Genomic DNA, 21,681 nt, shown 5'->3' with positions numbered 1-21,681 from the left:
GGTGCTGCTTAGTGGTGCTTAGTAGTGAAATTTAGGTATGAATCATGTGAGCATCACCTCTAAGGGTATGTATTTAGAAATGGGATTGCTGGGTTGTAGTTACATTTAAACTTTAGAGAGACTGTTTTCCAGAGAAGCCAAACCGCTCACTACATTTCCCACACTGATGCATGAGCATCCCAGGCTCTGCATCCTTAACAGCCCAGCTGATCAGCCTTCCTAATGATGTTGGCCAGTCTGTGGGTGTGTAGTGGTAACTTGTGGTTTTAATTTGAATTTCCATAATGACCAATGATCTTGGGCTTTTCATATATCTTCTCCATAAAAAGGTCATTTCAGATCTTTTGAAGATTTTTTAAAAATTGTGTTATCTGTGTGGCACAGTGTGGCATGCCTCCCAGCAACTTGTAAGGTTGGGGCAGAAGGATCACAAGTTTGAGGCCAATCTTAGCAACTTAGCAAGAGCTTGTCTCAAAACAAAAATAAAACTAAAGGGCTGGAGATGTATCTGTAGCTCAGTGGTACAGTATCCCTGAGTTTAATCTCCAGTGCCAAAGGGGGAAAAATGGGTTGTCTTGTCTTTTGTTGTATTTTTTGTGTGTTTTGTATGAAAATTCAGTTTCTTCTAGGTTCTGCTGTGAGACTTAGCACTCTTCCTCTGTTCAGCAGGGCTGTTGTCTGGTGCTCCTTCTCTGAGGTCCCATTGGGTGCTCCTCCTCTGAGGTCCCTCCTGGTGCTCCTGAGATCCTGCCTGGTGCTCCTCCTCTGAGGTTCAGGGTCCCAGACATGCTCATGCTCCTCTAACATTCTTCAGTGCTTGCTAGCAGCTGTGTGGTGGGGAGGGGTGAGCCCTGCTTTCATTGATGGAGACCTTGCATCTCTCTCTCCAGCCCATCATGTCACCTGTCTTCATTTTAGCATCCTTAAGTTTCACTTCACCCACAACCCAAAATAAACAAGAAACAAACAAAATCCCCCCCAAACAAAACTCTGCTTCTGAAAGCTCCCTGAACCGGACAGTGCGCTCAGGATGTTAAGGGAAATGAGTTTCTACTCCCAGGGCATCTCCTGTATATCCTGCCACTCCTGGCTATCAGCCTCAGGGAGCGTCCCCTGTTCCAGTGGTTCCACTCCCTGGCCTGTCCCCTCCTGGCTGGACTTCCCCTCCTGTCCCTGCCCATATCTCTACACCTCTCCTGCTCCTGCCCTGGAGCAGTTTAGTTCTGATACCCAGGTCCTGTCTTCCACTGTGAGAGTCTTCCATTGCATCATGATGCCTGCTTTAAAATTGTAGGGGAATAAGAAACTTTAAATGGTTGTGGGCAGTGGCACATGACTGTCATCCCAGCAACTTGGGAAGCTGAGGCAGGAGATGGCAAGTTCCAGGCCAGCCTCAGCAACTTCACAAGACCCTGTCCCAAAATTTAAAAAAAAAAATGTTTTTAAAAAGGCTGCAGATGTGGTTCAGTTGTAGAATACCCCTGGGATCAATCCTTAATACCAAAAAAAAAAGGAGAGGGATATTTTTCTTTTCTGAATTCAAGTTCCAACTAGGGGATCCAATTCACGCATTGTTTCACTTTTTGCATAACAAATTATCACAGACTTAATAGCTTAAAACAACACAAACTATCCCTACCATCTTCTGTGGGCCCGAAGACCAGGGAGGGATCTGGGTCCTCTCTGGGGCTCACCAGGCTGAGGCCAAGTGCCAGCCAGAGTCCTGATTTCTTCTGGGCTACAGGATCATCTTCCAAGATCGTTCAGGTTTTGGCAGTTATCTTGCCAGCCGCAGGCCTGAGGTGCTGGGTTCCCAGGAGTCCTGCTTGCCCTCACAGGGACTGTGTGTCTACCTGATGATGCCACTATTGTCATTTGTCTCTTCTCAACTGATTAGGCCTGACCCGCTGAGCAAGGCTGGGAGTCAGAGATGTGCTGGGGCCAGCTCCAACTGGCTCTTAGAGCTGAGGGCTAAATCCTTAGGAATTTTGTGAGCCAGTTATTAATTATAAACATTACTGAATTGAATGATATAAACTTACAATTAAATAAAGTCTGTTAAAAATGCAGATAATGAATTCCTAAATCCATTTCTTATTTCCCACACTGCAATCATCTGTGTTCTTGGCTTGCTCGTGTAAACTGCCTCTGATGGAGCGGAAACACAGGGCTGGTGCTGTGTCCCAGCCCCTCTGCTCAGCAGCTCCATGTGGTGGCATGAAGGCTGCCACAGCAGAATCTTCACCACAGGAACTGGCCGTGTGCATGTCAGGCCCGGCTGGTGTTGCCGACTGACTGGGCTTACCCAGGTGGTAGGCGCAGGCGTGAGGCGGACTTCAGCTTACGTGGGTGCTGCCTTGGCCTCTGCCCCTGACAGCACCAGCACCCAGGAAGCCTGGCAGGCACAGCCCAGGCAGCAAATGCCTGCAGCCTCAATTCCCTGGCTCCAGCACTTCGCACCCATGGGAAGGGAGCAAGGTCCCTGCTGAGTCAGACCACAATCAGGCCTTTATTCATGGACTAATTTCGCACCACTGCTGATGATAGTTATAAAAACTGAGTGGATTTTGCAAGAAATAGCAAGGCAAGCTAAAGTTATAAAATGAAAATAAATATTTTAGCTTAAAATTTTATTTCTAAATTTATATAAAAATGTTATTGAAAATTTTTATGTTAACTCTCAAGTAGTAGCATGAATTTTAGTTAGATAACAAAAAATTAACTTGGTTGTGGTGGAACATGCCTGTAATCCCAATGGCTAGGGAGGCTGAGGCAGGAAGATCTCAGGTATGAAGCCAGCCTTAACATCTTAGTGAGCAACCTAGTGAGACCCTTTCTCAAAATTTAAAAAGGGTTGAGGATGTGGCTCAGTGGTTAAGCACTGCTGAATTCAATTCCTGGTAGCAAAATATATTTTTTTCATATTTTCATCCCCCAAATGCCAACAAAACAGTTATTTATCATGTTTTTTAAAGGTGAAAACAAACACAAAAGAACACTTGCCCTTGGTTATGCAGTTATTCATTTAATAAAGAAGAGTCTGTATAGTTCTTGTGAGGTGGGCAGAGGTGCTCTGGATGTTGGGATGAGGTGGTAACAAATAGGCTCCATTCCTGCTCCCTGAAGGTAGCTTCATGTGACAGATCCACATCAATCTCAGCCACAGGAATGCCTGGTTACAAACATAGTCCAACATGTCAAACGTAAGATGTAGGCAGGATGTACTCCTGTGGGGTCAGCAGGTGCCCACAAGGCTCAGCCTTGGACCTGCCTCTGTCTGCACTGTTCCTTCAGGGCCCATGCAGGCTTTAAGAAACACCTAGATGTGGATAACTCCCAAACTAATATTGACTTCAGACCTGTCCCCGAGCCTCCTGTGCTCTACTCTGCTGAAGACCAGCCATCTGTCTGCACCTGCCTTGGGTGACCCCAGCCCCCAACTCGGTGAGGAAACTCACACATCTGTTATCCCCATACTGCTAGAAGAAAGTGCCCCTTCAACCCCCCAACATAGGTGCCGTCTTCCTTAACAACACCCCTAAAGCTCAAGGAAAAAACAAGACTCAGTAAGTGGGATGGCTTCAAATTAGAAGGCTTCTGCACAACAGAGAAGGCAGGAGCATGAAGAGAGGGCCTGCAGAATGGGAGAAGACCTTTCCATTTACTTTCCAACAGGGGATTGATGTCCAGAATGCCAAAGCACTTAACACCAAAAAAAATCAGTAAATGGGCAAAAGAACTAAACAGACATTTCTTGAAATATGAAACATGGAAAAAAACCTCAACATCCCTGGCAACTGGGGAATACAAATCAAAACTTCACTGAGATTTCATCTCACTCCTGCCAGAATGGCAAGAAACAAGAATACAAATAAAAACAAATGCTTGTGAGGATGCAGGAGAGAAAGGAAAACCCTTACTACACGTTGGTGGGGCTATAAATTAGAGAAACAACTATGGAAATCAGCATATCAGGGTGGAGGCTTCTCAAAAGTCTAGGCATGGAACCACCCTATGACCCAGCTGTACCACTCCTCGGTATTTACCCTGAAGAACTACAGTCATCTTTCTGCAGTGACACATGCACACCCATGTTTACAGCAGCACAAACTACGGAACCAGCTTAGGTGTCCATCAGTAGATGAATGGATACAGAAAATGTGGTATAAATACCACATTACATTAGAATGAAATTACACCACATTTCATTAGAATTAAATTACAAAATTTTAAGAAAGATGGATGAACTGGAGAATATTATGTGAAGCAAAATAAGCCACACTCAGCAGGTCAAGGGTCATTGTTTTCTCTCATATGTGGAAACTAGAGAGGAAAAGGGGAAAGTAAGGTGCAGGATCTTGTGAAAATCAAAGGGAGATGGTAGAGTAGAGGAGAGGGACCGGAGAGAGGCAGGAAGAAAAGAGGAGTAAGGAGAATGACATGGGCCAATATGGCTCAGTGCCTGTACCGACCTGTCACAGTGAACCTCCTATGTGCACACCTCCTTGGTGCACCAATAAAGACTTAAAGCAGCCTCAGCAGTGAGAGTGGGACTTCAGAAGCACCCCTGGAATCTCGGGACTGCAGCGCTGTCGCTGCTCTTAAGTCCCACTGGCCACAAGCTGAAGGGTCCAGGCTGCTGGGGCAGGCCTGAGGGTGGGCTCCTCCTGTGCTCTGCTCTGCTGAAGACCAGCAGCTCTCAGGCTGAGCACACTGAGGTCCCTCTTTGCCAGAGTCCAGCTGCCAGAGACCCTGCCCATCCCCTCCTGCTCTTGTCATCAAAGAGATGGTAGACAAGAAGCCCTTTTCCTCCCAGCCCTGGGGACAGACAAGAGGAAGCCACCCAATCCTGTCATACCCACCAGCTCTGATGGCTCTGTGTGGCCCCGGGGCTGGAAGGCAGAGGATCCCACAGGCTCGCACAGACTACCAGGAAGGACCAGAGCTGACCCCAGGCTCACAGGCAGTTTCAAAGTTTCCCGTGGAAGGCGGCCACTTGGACCAGTCAGGTGCCCTGCCCAGCCCCACCAGAATGGTCTCCGGCTCCCAGGTTGTGCAAACAGATGTGGAAGCACAGATGTGGCCACCTGCACATCTTGACTAGGCCTCAAGGCTGGCCAGTGAGGGAACTTGGGACCAAGAGTCTGATCACTGTCAAATCACAGAAGCCTCCCTGTCCACCTGCTGAGCCAGCTCCTCCCTGCAGGAAACTGAACTGCCCGCACCTGCTTGGCTGGACCCTCAGTCCAGAGTGGCCACAGCCCCAAGCCCATGACCCAGCGCCAGGCATGAGTGTGACCAGGACATCTGTAACCTCAGGACCACCACCCAAACGAGGCACGGGGGGAGTCTGGGGACAAGGCATGTGTGCCCCAGCACAGCTGCCATCCCAGGGCAGCAGAGGCAGGCAAGCGGCATGGGTAGGCTCCAGTGTGGCTCCAGGACCCATGGCCACACCTCACCAGATGAGCCCACCACACTGATGGATTAGGAAGTGACTAGAGAAGTGTGAGATGTCCCTCTCCATGGGCCTTGTCAACAGTCCCCTTCCGCAACAGGTGGCCACAGGGTTTCCAGGCCCCTTCTGGAATCCCACCCACTGGTTAGTGAAGGTCCCCCTGTTTCTCCTCTGACTTCTGTTCCTGACAGGGCAGAGAACCACCAGGGGAGGCGCCCACGCTGGGCAGGTGATGCCCACCACCACCCTGGAACAGCCGGGCACCACAGCCTTCCCGTGGTCCAGACACACAGCAGCTTCCCCCCACTGGGCCAACTGGTAAGCAGGGTGGGACGAGGACCTGGTTTGGACCTTGGCTCTGCCTGTGTGGCCTCAAGAGGGTCCTTGCAGTCCCCATATCCATGTCCTCACTTGTAATTAAGGACAAGGAGTGTCTGCCTAACCATCTCCTTACCCCAGCCAGCCTGCCACGTCAGAAGCTGGACACCTCCAGAGCCACTGCTCTTCACAGGCAGATGTGAACCTGGGGCAGATGAATTCTGGGAGAGGTGCTTGGGATGTTCACAGGAGCTTAGGGTGACGGGAAGATGAGAAGAAACCTGGAACCATAGCCAAAGACCTGTTCTGTCCAGCAGGGTCAGAGCCTCCCTGTCCTCAGAACCATGGCCAGACACAGCAGACCATGGCTCTCAGACGCTGGGCATGAGGCGGAGGCACAGTGACCCCTAAAGTTAGGGAACAAGAATGCTAGCTCTCCATGCATGGCGACCACCCTGAGAGAGTCTCCGGCTGCGGAGCAAGAGAGGAGCTCAGTAAGTACAGGAAACAGCTGAGCTCAGGGTGCCGAATTAAATCTGTACAGGTTTATTTGTTTGCTATAAATTATTTCAATACAGCTGAAAAAAATGTGCTGGAGCCTCACTGTGAAATATTATGCAGCAGTCCAATAGGGCTGCATCTTACAGTCAGCTCCATATGGGTAAAGTGGGATCTGTGTGACTTGACCATTTATGTTCAAATACACTGAGCCTAATGCTAAACACACATACGGCTGCGCCGGGAGCTGGGCACAGTCCCATGTGTTTTGCATACATTTACATATCTGATCCTCCCGTCAGGCCTCTGAGGTAGTTAGGTTTTTACACAAGCAGAAGCTGAAGTCCACGAAGTCAATTCTTGTTCCCAGGATTGCACAGTGAACTTCGGAAGTGGCCACAGGTCAGCTGGCTGAGGCCAGTTGTGGGTGGAACTCCATCCTCCTACTGGGTGCATACAGAGCAATACCATGACAGAGTGGTGGGTGAATGGATGGTGGGCAAGATGCACATGGATGATGGAAAGAAGAGGAAGTCAGAAAGACGAATGGAAGGATGAATGAGTGGATGGATGATGATGGATAGGTGGATGATGGATGGGAGGGTACATGGGTAGGTAGGCGGAAGAATGGATAGATAGGTATGTAAATGGAGAGGTGACGGATGGATGGATGGTGGATGAATAATGGCTAGATGGGTGGACAAATAAAATTAGATATGAGAGGACCAATGTATGAATGAAAGATGACAGTGTCTCAGGAAATGGGGACATGATTGACTACACCCTTAAAGAAGAAGCCTACCATGGGCCAAATGCTGCACACTGTAAGCATGCTCACTGGTGTGGTTCACCACCACCAGAGTCATCCTTTGGGCTATCCCCACATTTCAAGGTCACGGGATGGCTGTGGTGGGACCCGGACTGTGGAAACAATCCCTCTGGGGACCCGAGGTTCACATGGGTGAGGATCGAAGACAAAGTGGACCTACCCAGGCTGTTTAAAGTGGCTTTCTTGTTTCCTCCACAGGTCAGCTGCCTGAGGCCAGTGGTGGGTGGAACTCCATCCTCCTCTGGAGAGCCAGCTGCGGCTCTGAGCATCTTACTCTGGCCCGGGGTCCTGAGGCCACCTCACTCCCAGCTGCAGTTCCTTCACTGATTCTCTGAGCCTTTGGGTTTATGACCATCTGCCTCCGTCCTCATTAATCACAGATCTCCTCTGGGTGGGGACCCAGCCCTTTGTGCTTGTTCATTAAAGGATTCTTCTATCTCTTCGTGCCTAGCTCCCCAGATTTTCCAGACCAATGGCATGACCGGGGCTTGTGACCTATTGATCTCCTGTCCAGGCTCAGGAATGGGACAACAGAGGACCTGACCCTGGAGTGGTCAAGTCCTGTCACTAGTTTTCTCAGTGCTTCACCGAAATCCTGCCACAGCAGATATGGTGGATGCTCACTAGGACCTGGCTTCGTCAAAGTCCATATGTTTCCAAATAGCTTGGATCGGGGGATGATGGCCTCCACCAGCTTGTAGGGTGGCTCTGACAGACGGGAGCCAGCTGCTGTGCCTGGGCCAGGCCTGCTATCCTCTCCACAGGGAACTTACCTGTGGGCAGGCAGCCCCACCCTCTGAGAGCAGATGCCATCCCCCAGGTGGGCAGTTGAGCCAGGCCCCAGACTCAGATACAGGCTGCGTGCAACGTGGCCTGCCCTAATCTCACCCACAGCACCCCTTCCCCGTGGACAAGCCCAGACAGCCCCACAAGTTTTACCAACAAAGACAGACATACCCTGAATGCAGACTTGAGCCCCTCCCCATCATGCCATGCGGGCAGCCTTGGAGGTTCAGTTGGAGGCGCCGTGGGGGTCTGTGCTGAGAGCTGGGGCCTGGCCCCCTGAACACTGGCACTGGAGATGAATCCTTTCTGGAGCAGCCCCCAGCACTGACCAGGGTCCACATCCGGTAGCACCCTCTTTGTGCCAACTTGATGAGGCTGGGCACATCACAGGGCCCAGCAAACCCAAGTCATGGCAGGGCACAGCCAAGGGAGAGGCAGCAACCTCCCAACCAAACAGGGCTTTACCTTTCCTGCCCCGGCTAAGCCTGGCCCAGGGCCGCACCCCACCACCACCAGCACGGGGGCACCTAGAAGAAGCTGACAGTGGCTATGGCCCAGGCCTGGGCTCCTCACCACTATCCAAGAGTGAAGGGGTCAATGAGAGCAGCAGCAGCGTCCTGAGATGGGAAGTTGAGTCAGCAGCAACCTCGTCCACAGCCCCAGCCAGGGCTCTCAGGAGTGCCGGACTACCAAACTCCAGAAGCCCACATCAGCTGCCCCTCCACCCCTGCACCCTTGTGCTCCCTCAGCTCCGTCCTCCCCTGCCCCCTCTCCACTGGCTGCCCCTGTCCCACTGGACCCTCCACAGGACACTCCCATGTGCCTGTGTGCCCCAGCCCCCTCCCAGGGCTGTCCTGTGGCGCTCTCCCAGCTGCTGCTCAGACGCAGCTGCACCCTGGGCCCCGCCTGTCCTCGCCTCGCTGCAGCTCAGCCCTGGTCAGGGCTCCTGCCCACACTCCTTCTTCTGCTGCTTTGCCAGGACCCATGACGTCACCGTGCGAGTCCCACATTTCATGTCAGTGGTGCTTTTCTGACTTTCTCATTACATTGTGTTGGCTCCGGGCTTCCCGTTTCTGGCCTGTCCCATCTTAGCATTGGCTAATGGGATTCTCTCACAGGCCCTCTTCTGATTTCTGGTGAGGTAGAGACTGTCCAAATAAGAAGGGAGTTTTGAGTTAGATCTGAAGTGCCCCAGAAAAGCGTGTGTGAGAGACCATGCAAGAAAGCGGAGAGGTGAAATGCTGGGTTACGAGAGTTTTAACCTAATCAGTACATTAATCCCTGATATGGAGGACTGGGTGGAAACTGTGGGCAGGCAGGTATGGCCAGAGGAGGAGGGCACCTGGAGGTGTGTGCCTTTGGGGTTCACATTTTGTTCTTGGCGAGCCGAGCTTCTCTCTCTATGTCTCTGCTCCTTGGTGCCTTGACCTGAGCTGCTTTCCTCCCCACCTCCTCCCACCATGTCGTTCTGCCTCACCTGGGCCCAGAGCAATGGAATTGGCATCTATGGACTGAGCCTCTGAAACCATCAGCCCCAAGTAAACTTTTCCTCCTCTGACTGTTCTTGTCAGATATTTTGGTCACAGTGCCAAAAAGCTGGCTTAAAACAGAGGGGACCCTCTCTTCTCTTTCAGCTGAGAAAAGCAGAGGCGATTCTGCGGTCACAGCTCTCTCCAGCTCTCACAGATACTGTGCACACAGTCTATGTGATGGCCAGATGGCACATCCGGGCAAGCACCGCAGCTCATTCACACCCACAGCTGCTTGCCCAGCACCAAGCCTGAGCCCACACAGGCCACTGTGAAAAACTGAGACAAACCCACAAGGTCACAAAGCAGAGGCTCTCTGCTGGTCCTGGTCCTGAGGGTCAGCAGCAGCCTGCTTGTCAGGCACAAGACTCCATCCCACCTCCTGGCACAAACCTCCGCACTATGGCCAGGTCACATTTGAGGGTCATCTGCCCTGAGGGGTGCTACCCACAACCCACTCCACCCTCCTAAGGCTTCTGAGGGCTCCAATGGCCATGGAGCAGGCCAACCCTCAGGAATGACTGCCAGGGACATCTCATGTCTCTCTGGGCCGAGGGTACAGTGAGGGTTTTGCAGAGGACTTTCGCCCTGATGGATGATAGGCCCTGTGAGGCCATTGACCAGATTTTCTGTGGATGAGGCAAGGAGTTCCAACACTGTGCCCCCAGAGCCTAAAAGGAAACAAATGGACAGAGGTTTTACCCTGGGAGATCAAGGAGCCCCATGACCCTTTGAAAAAGTGCAGGGACTGGCCTGGGGAGCATCTGTCTGCCCGCTGGCACAGGCTGGCCTGCCCCAAGTTGCCCTTGGGGGCAGCACAAGTGCTGTGATGTGCATAGGGACCCTGGCCATCAGGGAACAAGCTCTGCCCCTGCTCTGTGTCCCCCACACTGTATGTCCTGGGCCAGTGGGTAATCACCTGGCTCATCACAGTCTGGGTGAGGAGCAAACTCATACCACCACCACTGCCCAGAGGGCTGGCTTCCCATGTCCCTGGCAAGCACCGTGAGGTCAGGTTTGGGGCTCGGGGTCTGCACACTGTGGCAACGTGGCTCCTCCCCTGGGTCTGACCGTGCACCCCAGCCTCCTATCAGCGAGCCCCTCTGGCCAGTGCTGTGCTCTCCAGGGTGTGCCAACCCCACTGCCCACCACACCTGCGCTTCACACTGGCAAGTGGCTCTGCAGGGGCCTCCTTCGCCAGACAGAGCCAAAGCCGTGCCGGTGGGCGGGCTGGGGCCAGGGCCACCCCTCCTTCCTCCACAGGGCCTCTGCCTGCTCGTCCTGCCCTGGCGCCAGACCCTGTGGCACTGCCCCTCCTCTGCCCGCAGATGTGCTGGAACCCAAGGGCAAGCTCAGGTTCCCCTCCCACCTCCTGGCCTCCCCCCGGCCGGCCAGGTTTGTTCTCAGACACACTGCTCCTGGTACACACAGGTCCCTCTGCAGTGTGGCACAAGCAGCCAGATCGGCCTTGGGGCGTGTCACACAGGTGTGTCTCACAGGTGTGTCTCACAGGTGTGTCTCACAGGTGTGCCTCACAGGTGTGTCTCACAGGTGTGTCTCACAGGTGTGTCTCACAGGCATGTCCTGCAGGTGTGCCTCACAGGCACATCTCAGACATAACTTACAGGCATGACTCACGTGTGTCTTAGAAGCGTGTCTCACAGGCACACCTCACAGGCGTGTCTCATAGGCGTGCCTCACAGGTGTGTCTCACAGGCACTCCTCACAGGTGTGCCTCACAGGTGTGTCTCACAGGCGTGCCTCACAGGGGTGTCTCACAGGCGTGTCTCACAGGTGTGCCTCACAGGTGTGTCTCACAGGCATGTCCTGCAGGTGTGCCTCACAGGCACATCTCAGACATAACTTACAGGCATGACTCACGTGTGTCTTAGAAGCGTGTCTCACAGGCTACCTCACAGGTGTGCCTCACAGGCGTGCCTCACAGGCGTCTCATGGGCATGCATCACAGATGTGCCTCACAAGTGTTTCTTTCTGACTTCATCACAGCCACTCCAGTCAGGGACTGGCCGTCACCACAGGTGTGTGGGGAGTGAGGTGGGAAGGAGCAGAGTGAGTGGTGTGTCCCAGGCAGCACCTTAGAGCCTGCAGGCAGGGAGGCTGGGCATTCACCATGACTCTGTGGCCAGAGGCTGGGGCCCTCCCAGGGCTGTGGCTTCCCTGGCACTCTGGACCTGCATACCTGAGAGCTCTGTGGCTCCAGGGCAGACAGAGCAGAGCAGATGCCACAGGTGGAGGCTGGCAGGGCCCAGCAGTTATGGTGAGGGGTCTGCAGAGCCCCTAGTGAGGCTGAGGCCGTGCTTCGAGCTTGCCCTCAACCCTCTGCAGTCACTCACTGCAGACTGAGCCCATTCCACGGGCAGGTGAGCTCCATTCTTGCAGGACAGGGCAAGTGTGGGCCGAGGAGAGAGAGCACAGCAATGAGCAGAGCAAGGGGGTGCATTTGGGGGCCACAGAGTCACACAGGGGTCCTGAGGACCTGGGGTGAAGCTGAGTTGGGATAGTGGACAAGGGTAGGTGAACTGAGAAACCCGGAGCTGAGGTGCAGGAGCACCTTCCTAAAGCCTGGCCCCTGGGTCTGCTGCGTCTCCTTTGCATGGGGGCTGCTTGGGCTCCAGCACTGAGAGCCGGAGACCAAAGCCCTGAACAGCTCCAAGTAGTTAGCAGACTGAATGCAAAGCAAGCAACCCACAGCCACGGCCCCAGCCCTAGCCCTGCAGCCTGCCCACAGTACCACCTTATCCCACACCCCACTTCCCCAGTCCCAACCCAAACTCACTATTCTTAGGAAAGAGGGGAGACCTCCCAGCAAATACCCCAAATGAAGCAGCCACATGACTAGGTGGAGGCAGGGACTTCGCAGCCCTGGGAAGGCAGCACAGCCAGCTGGGCCCATTGTGGACAGGCAGCTGTGCATCAGATTAGTTTTCCCAGCGTGAGGCAGCCACAGGGCCAGCATAGCGCCTGAAGAAGCTTTCCAGAGCAGAATCCTGTGCTGAGAAGATGCTAAAGGCACATGCCGTACACTCAGTCTTCACCAACAGTGCACAGGGTGTGAGAACCAGACGTGCCTTCGTTGAAAGTACAGTAGCACGTAGAAGAAGTAGATGAGGATGATGCAAAGACATCCCAGGTTGCTGCCGGGCTGGAGACTCAGGGCTGTGATTCCTGGTTCTTGTCTAGGAGAGTATCCAGAAATCCTGTCAATGAAAATATCTGCTTGCACCTCCAGAAACAGGGCTAGGTGCTCTGGGCTGTCTACATCCCAGAGCTGCTCCTGCCCCCAGCTCATGTGTTTGGATGCATGTACACACCCCCAGGCATGCACCCCAATCCAATGCCCGCACCCATGCCTGCACACTCATGCAAAACAAGCCCAGCATCGAAGTCTCCTTTGTTTTGCGTGAAAAGGGCTTGCTTGCTGCAAGAGAGCCAGGCAGAGCAGCTCTGTCCTTAGTTCTTACCCAAACTTTCTTGTCATGACTCACACAGAAGCTAATATCTGCAGGACACCCGGAGCAAATTGTTGAAGCCCTTATCCAGCTGCTGTCTGGGCAATTGGACTCCATCTGAGACACAGACACAATGTGTCAGGTGCTGGGGATTGTCTGCCTGGAGCCCCACATCAGTCCCACCCCTACCCCTGGCCAATACCTTCCCCCAAATATGGCTACCCCAACCTCCCTCTCCCTTTCGAGAGTAGTCTGTACCTCCTGGAGGCAGAGCCAGTGCCCTCTGCCTCCCAGCAAATCTGAGCCCAGGCCAGGACCTCCGGAGGACCCGAGATGGCCTGTCAGACCAACCGAATCCCCAAGGGCTCCCGAAGCAGGAGTCCTGGTGTTCCTGGGATTATCCCCTATGGGTCAGAGCTCAGGGCCTGTTCCACCAGAAGCCACATGCCTGCCCCCAGTTGCCCATGGCCCCTGAAACAGGCAGGAGCCCCCAGGCACCCCAGCCCCTATTCCGGGGGGCCGATTTTCTCAGGAGAGGAGGGACGACTCTGGGTCTGAGGGTGGTGGGGGCAGCCCCCTCTGTGGATGTGAGTCAGCTGTTCCCCCCGGCTCCCTAATCATCATTAAGAAAGACTTTGCTGACGAAGGTATTTGCAGAGTCCATGCAAACCCCGCAGTGGCGCACAGCCGCAGACACCATGAGCCTCAGTGAGGAGCAGGTGCGCAGCTTCCTGGACGGGAACCCTGACTTTGCCCACCAGTACTTTGAGAAGCAGCTGAGCCCTGGGCATGTGGCTGGGGCCTGTGAGGACGGGTGCCTGGTGGACTGCAGCAGTCTCCGAGAGCTGTGCCAGGTGGAGGAGAGCACCACGCTATTTGCGCTGGTGCAGGACATGCAAGAGAACGTCAGCATGGAGCGCGTGGTCTTCACACTCCTGCAGCGTCTCTGCACCATCCTGCAGGCTGACCGCTGCAGCCTCTTTATGTACCGCCAGCGCAACGGCATGGCTGAGCTCGCCACGCGGCTCTTCAGCGTGCAGCCGGGCAGCACCCTAGAGGACTGCCTGGTGCCCCCTGATGCTGAGATTGTGTTCCCTCTGGACATCGGAGTCGTGGGCCATGTGGCTCAGACCAAGAAGATGGTGAATGTGCCGGACGTGACCCAGGTGAGCACCCCAGCCGCAGGTGCCCATGCAGGTCCTGGCTTCCTGTCCTGGGCAGTGCTTGCTCCCCACAGAGGAGTTCTTGGTGTGCCCACCTCCTACCCCCGCTGGTGCCCAGTCACAGTGTGCTGAGTCTCCTGCCTAGCCTCCTAGGAGCTGGCCACCTGCACACTCAGTAGAAAGAGCTCCAGGAAAGCTCCCACCATGTGCAGTTCAAAGGTCCTGGAAAGTCCTTCAAGCTCAAGTTGTTGGCCAGGCCCAGGGCTACCCAGGTCTGGCTGAAATCTCACCAAGGTTTCTGCATACAGGTCCTGAAGCCAGGGACCCCTGGTACATGGAGTAGGAGTGTGGACCACGAGACCCTGAGGTTTTTCAGGAGGCAACTTCAGGGCAATCTTGGTGGGGACACTGGCCAGCAGGCGTGTAGAGTCCTGCTCTGCAGTGGCTGAGGTGGCAGCCCTGGAGGGGTTAGAGCCAGGGCTGGTGCAGAGGCCAGCAGGAAGAGGAGCCCCATTCTCCCAGCCCTGGCAGAAGCAGGAGCGACCTGACCCCATAGAACACCACGCTGCTGGGTGGGGATGCATGAGGTCCAAGGCCGGGCAGGGGAATGACGAGGTTCAGGGCTCAGAATGGAAGAGGAGCCTTGGAGAGGGAATCCTAGTGGGGCTGCCCACTCCCCAGGTGCAGCTGCCACCCTGCTCCTGGGCCCAGGGAAGGAGCAGGCCGCGGCAATCCTCTTACTCTTATCTGCTATAAACAGCAGCACCCGTCGACCTGGATTTGGTAATCCCCAGGATTACCTTGGTCCTCACTTTCTTTCTAAAAAATGGGTCAACCATGAGTCAGGTGGAATGTCAGGATGTGATTGATGTCTGGGACCCTGATCACCTCCCCTCCATCCTGGTTCCCTCTCCCTTCCCCCACCCTCACTTTTCCTTTCTTTCCTCGTCCTTCCAGCCTTCCATCCTTCGCTCCTCTCCTCCCTCCTCTCTTCTCTCCTCACTCCCCTCTGTCCCAAATGCAGGTAGATCCTTATACTCAGCGTAGGGTAGGGTGGGGACAGCAGGCTGTGACAAAATGGCTCCCTGAGCCACCAGGCCATCCTTCTGCCACTGAGGGTCTCAGACCTCCAGGGGTCAGGCTGGTGGGGGGTGGCCCTGCTCTCCAGCGGTCTGTCCTACGTGTGGCTGTGTAGAGGGAGTAGGCTGCTTGGTGGGGCTCTGCTCAAACACCAGCTCAGGAGTGTACAGTGCCAGGAGCTGGGGGGCTACCAGGAGGTGCAGGGCCTGAGCCCATGGTCTCCAGCTTCATCTGCTCCGGACCCCAGGGCTGCCTATGTGGAGACAGAACCTAAGACCAGGTGGCAGGCTGCTCCAGGTCTTAGGCCAGGCCCAGGACTCCTAGAGCCCAGGACTGGACAGGGCCTCAAAGCTCAATCCCTGAAGGAGGACGCTGGGTCTCTATTGCCCCTGACTTGTCAGAATCCAGCCATGCATCATGGTCCACGGCCCCTGGACAAGGCTTTCACAAGGAGGAGGTCAAGCTGTAAGAATGGAATGGCACCAGCTATGAAACCACCAGAGGGGAACGGAGTGGGACCCACTCCAGGAGTCCAGGCCAGGCAAAGACTTTTAAAGACCAACAGGGAGGATTCGTGTAGCCGCTTACCTGTGGAGTCCCTTGGTCCCCAGTCAGACAGCAGCTGCTCAGTGTAGTGGAGGTATCCACAACTTGTTTGACTTGTGGAACCTCGGAAAGCTCTAAGAAGAGCCATGTGATGGAAATCCCTACACATAGTGCCAGGCGCAGCCATCATGGGGCATGCGTGCAATGGGAGGGGATCTCTCTGGAAAGCCTTTAAGAAGGTGTTCATCTCAGAGAAAAGGCACAAGCCCCCCCACCCTTCCTGCTCCCCAGACCCAATCCTGCCCAGGACTGCCAGGAATGATTTCATCCTGGGGTCAACATTCACAGCTCCCCCATTTTGATCAAAGTTGCTCCAAAGCTTTGCTGATGAACTAACTCGCAGGCAGGTTCTACATGTCCCTGGGTGCTGAATGGACCTGTCCCAGATGGTTGGCCAGGTCCCACATGGAAGACTGGGTTGAAACCCTGTAACCATGTTGGAGCAACACAGAAGCCAGAAAGAAGAGTCCTGGTGAGTCCATCTGCCTGCTGTTGCCAGGTGTGGCCTTGCTGGACCATCTCAGTGCTGGGCCAACATAATTATGCTGGGAGTTGTATTTCTGCAAAGACGGCAGGTACAATTTTACAAGGAAATATGCAAAATAACAGGAATATGATAACCCTGGTTTTCATAACGCTTCTGAGCTGTGGACCTTGGCTCAAAGATGCCAAGTCAGACACCCACATGGGCATCTGGGGAAACCAGAGGCAGCGAGAGCCTATGTGCTCATTCTGTGGAGCTGATCTCAGTTTCCCTGAGGCTTCCCTGGAGCACTGTGTATAGAGTCTTGGCACATTTTATCATTTAAGCAATAGACAGGCTGCAGCAGGGTTACCCATTAATGTCCAACGTGATGCCTTCCCGATAAGGAGAATGTTTTATTTTACACTAATATCATTCTGAACAGAAAAGTGATATTGCCAAGTTACCCATTGGATGGACCAGAGGGCTTCTTAGGTCAGAGTCACAGAGTTGGCTATGAGGTTGTCACTACGTCACTGTCACCTTGGCACCAGATGCATAAGACAGGCCCAAAGGAAAAGGAGGAGAGTGTCACTGTGGTTCCCACATGTCTGGTTGTGTGCCAACAAGCTGGGGACAGACTCTGCAGCCATATCAGGCACATTCTGTCCCCTTGTGGTCACCTCAGGTGGTCCAGACCCTGCTCTGGGGCCCTAGGAAAGAGCAGTCTCTGATCTAGGTCTGATAGTTGTAGCAGATATTATTAGAGAAAGCTGGAAGAATTTAGGATCCAGTCTGATCCACAGGTTGATAATTTTTAAAAACAGAAGCAGTGAGCAGAGCGATTAACTAATAACAAGTGCATTTAGATTTTCCTTACAGAGTTTTCCAATACTCATACTGATTCTCACCAAAGATAACCTCTTTAATTCTCAAATTAGTTCAGTCTTACCAGATTTGGCTCGCTTGTCTATATAAATGCAAGGAGAAAAGGGCCCTGCCATGCAGTAATCTGGGCCTAGAGACCTAGGAGGTCAGAAAGCCAGAGGAGGTGGAAACTGAGCTGGCCGTAGGGCCTTGCCTCCAGGGCTCCGGGGCCCTGGGAGGGGACAGCTGTGTACTCTCACCCTCCCAGCCGGGGTGGTCACGGTGGGGAGAACTGTCCCTCTGAAGCTCTGAAGCTCTGCGTGCAGCTGCATCCCCATAAGCATTAGAAACACAGTTTTTAATTTGGGAAAGTAAATGCTGCTGCCATTGTTTACAGAAGTCTGTTTACCAACTTGCAGCAACATGGAGAGCTCAAAAAAAGTCTCCTCCACTCTAGGAAACTGTAACAGTCAGGAAAAGAGCAACAATGTTTCAAACACTAGACATAAAATCCCAGATTCCAGCAGCCCCTTGGTCTCCTGAGCTGGTCCCCTGGGCCTAGGGAACAGTGTCATAGGCTCGCACCAGCTTCCTCACCAGAGTTCTGGGAACTCCGACTGTCCAGTGGTCTTAGGGCTATCGGAAACCTGTATTCAGGTGTATCTGTCATACTCCTTTCCATAAATCTGACAGTAAATGCTTCTTGTAGAAGAATCAAAGCTGGGGGCAAGACAGAGCAGCTGCGCTTGGAATCCGGGCAAGAGCGCGGGGCTGGCTCCTCATCACCTGGCATCTCCAGGCACGGCCACTCTGGCCGTGTCACACCAGGACCAACTCCCTTTCACCAGCTCAGCACATTCGCACCAACACATCTCCCAGCATGCACACACGGAGTAGATGGGCTCACGGCCCCGCTCACAGCCCCCCCGCCCCATGTCCTGCCAGGCCCCGGCCCCACCTCTACAAGGTGAATGGTGAGTCTTCTGAGGTCCTCCAGGGCTGAACTGGAAGGCCTCCAGATAGTTTGGGGTGAAAAAGACTTAATGTAGAACCTTGATCCTTAGTGGATCCTTGGCAGCCACAGCTGTCAGGGCTTTTAAAACATCTATTCAGAGCAGGATCACAGCTCATGGAGAAAAAGCCATTCACCAGAGTGACAACTAGGAGTCAGAAAAGGCAAAGCAAAACAACTCTCTTAAGGCTCAGTTTTTCTAGTAATGGGGAAAAACCAACAAAGACACAAAACGCTTTGTTTCCTGGGCCAGTTATGACAAGGAAGAGAGAATGCCACCCGGCGGTGGCCCTGGGCCCCTGCTCAGACAGCCTGGGATCCACCCCTGGAGGGGCCCTTGAGTGTGACCAGACGTGGTCCACGAGTATGCCAGGTAACGGAGGAGGCACACCAAGGGGCGCCTGGAGACAGGCAGAGCTCCAGTCCGGGCCACAAGAACAGAGGCAGAACAGGGAAGAAAGAGCCAGGGCCTCACAGAAGTGGGTCCGAGAAACCAAGGGACCACCACCTCAGCTGAGAAGTCAGCTGCACAGGGCAAGGCAGAGAGGGGCCGCTCGGGGCCGCTGAGCCTTAAAGAGACTGACTTCAGAATTAAACACCAAGACCTCTTGCAAACTCTTCCTGAGCAGATCAGTTACTCTCAGAACACCTGTTGATTCCAGCATAGTGGGCTAGATTCTAGTTTTGTGCCAGTATATCATGCTAGATTTTCAGAAACCTATCAACAACTTTAACAACTTGACCACACAGAAATCCCTTTTGTGACATGATAGCCGTAAGTTTATTCTTTCTTGTTCAAGAAGTCATTTTCCTTTTGTGTTCTTTACATTGTGTGTGTGTGTGTGTGTGTGTGTGTGTGTAAATCAGGGTATTTAATTCTTGGTAACTTTAATTTTCACTGAACAAACCCAGGAAGAGAGCCATTTCAAACTGCCTGCCACACACTGACAGTTCACCAGACAGATTTCATGATTTCTTGAAACACGATTCCTCATAGAGCAACTGACATTTCAGTAATGTCAGCAACTTAGAAGTAACATAGACATATTATGAGTATCTATTACTTAATAGATACTTTTTCTAATTTTTTCTAATTACATGAAACGTCCATTTATGAACACCTACTCCATTTGCATTTACCTAATTTATTTACTTTTAACTATCATATCTCTATTGCATAAGAAAACTAAACATCAGGCTAGCATAAGCTTCATTTCAAGTTATTTCTCTGTCACAGAAAAGCCCTACAAGTTACCTGGGTGTACTTAATGCCCAGGAGCAATGGCCCTTCGTCTGCCTGCTTGCCCTGGGGTCAGACTGTGCTTCTGCCACCCAGCGTTGGTGCTGAAGTACTCACAGCCTAGAAGAGCTCAGTTTCAGGATGCCAATGGTGCCTTTCAAGGCTGCTTATCAGAGATGCAGGAGCAGACAGTCTTACTCTGAGGTTGGATTGATGTTTAAGAGCTTTGTGGCAACAAGTCAGAAGTGTGCAGGACAGTACTGGGCATCTGACAAACTTAAAATCAGTTTACTTATGAAAGATTCATCTAAGTTACATGAATGAAAAGCATTTGGGTTAACTACTATATATTTTTAGCAAGCTTAAATTTAATTTATGAGCAACCATTTGTCTCTAAGTAAATTTGATTTATGAGCACCCATTTATCTCTAAGACAATTAAAAATAGAGCTCTTGTAAATCCATGGTAGAAAAATCTTAAGATACAGAGCACACACATAGACAGAAAACAAATTCACAGACATAATTTCAAATTTTCCTTTTAAATAAAACCCATCTTTCAGCTTGGCATTAGAGCAGACAGTGACAAAACATTTTCTGGCTCCTTTCTGGGGTCTTCGGGTCTTGTCTGAGTCTCCGAGCAAGTGGGTTGATGCCTTTTAGGTCCTGACTGGTCCAGAGTTAACCCTAACGTGGCAGATGAAAACAGCACAGGTCTCATGTGATACGGAGCCCTGGTAGGAGCAAAGACCCCAGGGAAGTTAAACCAGGGATGCTAGAGGAGACAGTGGTCTCCTAAAAGCAGGGCATACAGCCTCCTTGAGAGGCTGTGGAGAGGCCACCCTGCTGAGCCCAGCCTAAGGCTTCCTCTGGTCTGGACCCTGTACCCTCCAGGGTAGGTGCTGCCTCTGCATGTCAGCAGGGCCCCGGCGCACATGGAAGCTGCACATCCTGCTCCTAAGGAACAACAGTTATGAGCCTTGCTCCCTATAGCAAAAGTGCAGGCACAGAGACACTAGGCATCCTGCGTCTCTCCTTTCCCTCAGAAGCTTCCTGCTGGCAGCTGGGTCACCTCAGCCCTCAGCACGAAGGGGTCAGGCAGGAAGAGGGATTGTAGGGAGGGAAGGGAAGGGCTGCATTCTGGCCTTGAGCTGCATTTCAGTGTAGCAGTGTCTGTGCTTGGGAGTTAGCATGGCCCCAGGAAACAAATGTCCCGGGTGCCTTGTGCCATCAAAGATGTGCATGGATTTCCCAGCCAGCCATGTCCCAGGGGGCTGTCCAGGCTGTCCAGATGCACAAATAGCCAGAAGAGACCACACAGGAGTGCTCCCAGTTTCAGATTAGCTGTGAACACAGGCACTTAGAGCCACATAAGGCACCACTCTAGCAGGACACAGAAGTGCCCAGGAAAGACAGAGGCTCCCAGAGTCCCCAAAGACTCAAGGTCCCTTACTCAAGGCATTTAAATCAGACTTCAAATAAGGTCAGCAGGGCCTCCACCAAAAGGGGGGCCTGGACTGGGAGAAGTCTCCCCAGACAGAAAGGTGAGCCCTGGGGACAAACCCAGGCCTCTATGCTGCACTGTGGTCTCAGGAGCCACAGGGTCCTTCCAAGGTGGTCTTGCTTCTGGTCCCACTTATGGACACCAGATGTATCACCCTTAGTAATCAGAGAGACTCTGGAGTTCAGTGTACTGAGGGAACAGCAGAGCGTGGCCATGGAGTACAGGTAGCACCAAGAGAGCCTTCAAGCAGGTCCAGGCTAGCAGAGATGTTGGACAGAAAGAGAACAGTAAGCTGCTGGCTTGTGGAGCTCGGCGGTCTGCAGGTGCAGGCAGCAGCCAGCTTGGCCAGGGAGGTGCCCAGAGCATCGTGAGATGCCGCCTTGGAGAGCGCTGAAGAAGCCTCCTAGGAGGATTGTCACACGGTGCCAGCGGCACACAGACCCCGGGGTGGAGCAGCCCAAGCATCCTCGGGATAGCAGCTACCTCAGGTTGGCAGAGCCGCCCTGGCACCACTCCCAGCCCAGTTTGCCTGGGTCTATAGGAGCAATGCGAAACAACCCGGAGGAGGGGAGAAAGCAGCCGCAGGGCTGGACAGCATCCACGCCTGAGGCCCCACCTATCATTCCGTGGTCCCAGATGCCAAGAGGGCACAGCCAAGGCAGCAGGTGAAAGGGCTTGGGAGTGAAGAGGGCCTTGGCCACAAGCACCTGCAGGCTTTGCGCGAACTTCTACACCCCATGGAGCTGGAAACCTCGGTTCTGTACACAGGGCCTTCCTCCCAACCTCCCCGCTTCCTGGGGCGCCCAGGCCTGGGACCCCACCCACACCTTCCCCAGCCCTAGCCAGGGCCTGCTGTGGG

At 53.2% G+C, this 21,681-nt stretch overlaps 1 protein-coding gene across 1 annotated transcript in view; it reads left to right on the top strand.

Moving 5' to 3' along the window:
- The first annotated feature begins 13,586 nt into the window (after nucleotides 1-13,586).
- Pde6b (phosphodiesterase 6B) overlaps nucleotides 13,587-21,681 on the top strand; it is a 62,402-nt gene continuing 54,307 nt past the window's right edge. Inside the window, exon 1 of the mRNA XM_077803366.1 lies at nucleotides 13,587-14,054. Within this exon, the coding sequence (XP_077659492.1) occupies nucleotides 13,587-14,054 (468 nt within the window). The remainder of the gene's footprint in view (nucleotides 14,055-21,681) is intronic.

Source organism: Urocitellus parryii, chromosome 10 (assembly GCF_045843805.1).
Source record: "Urocitellus parryii isolate mUroPar1 chromosome 10, mUroPar1.hap1, whole genome shotgun sequence".
Taxonomy (NCBI): Eukaryota; Metazoa; Chordata; class Mammalia; order Rodentia; family Sciuridae; genus Urocitellus; species Urocitellus parryii.
Note: the sequence above shows the minus strand (reverse complement) of the source record. Positions and strands in the feature narration are given on the sequence as shown.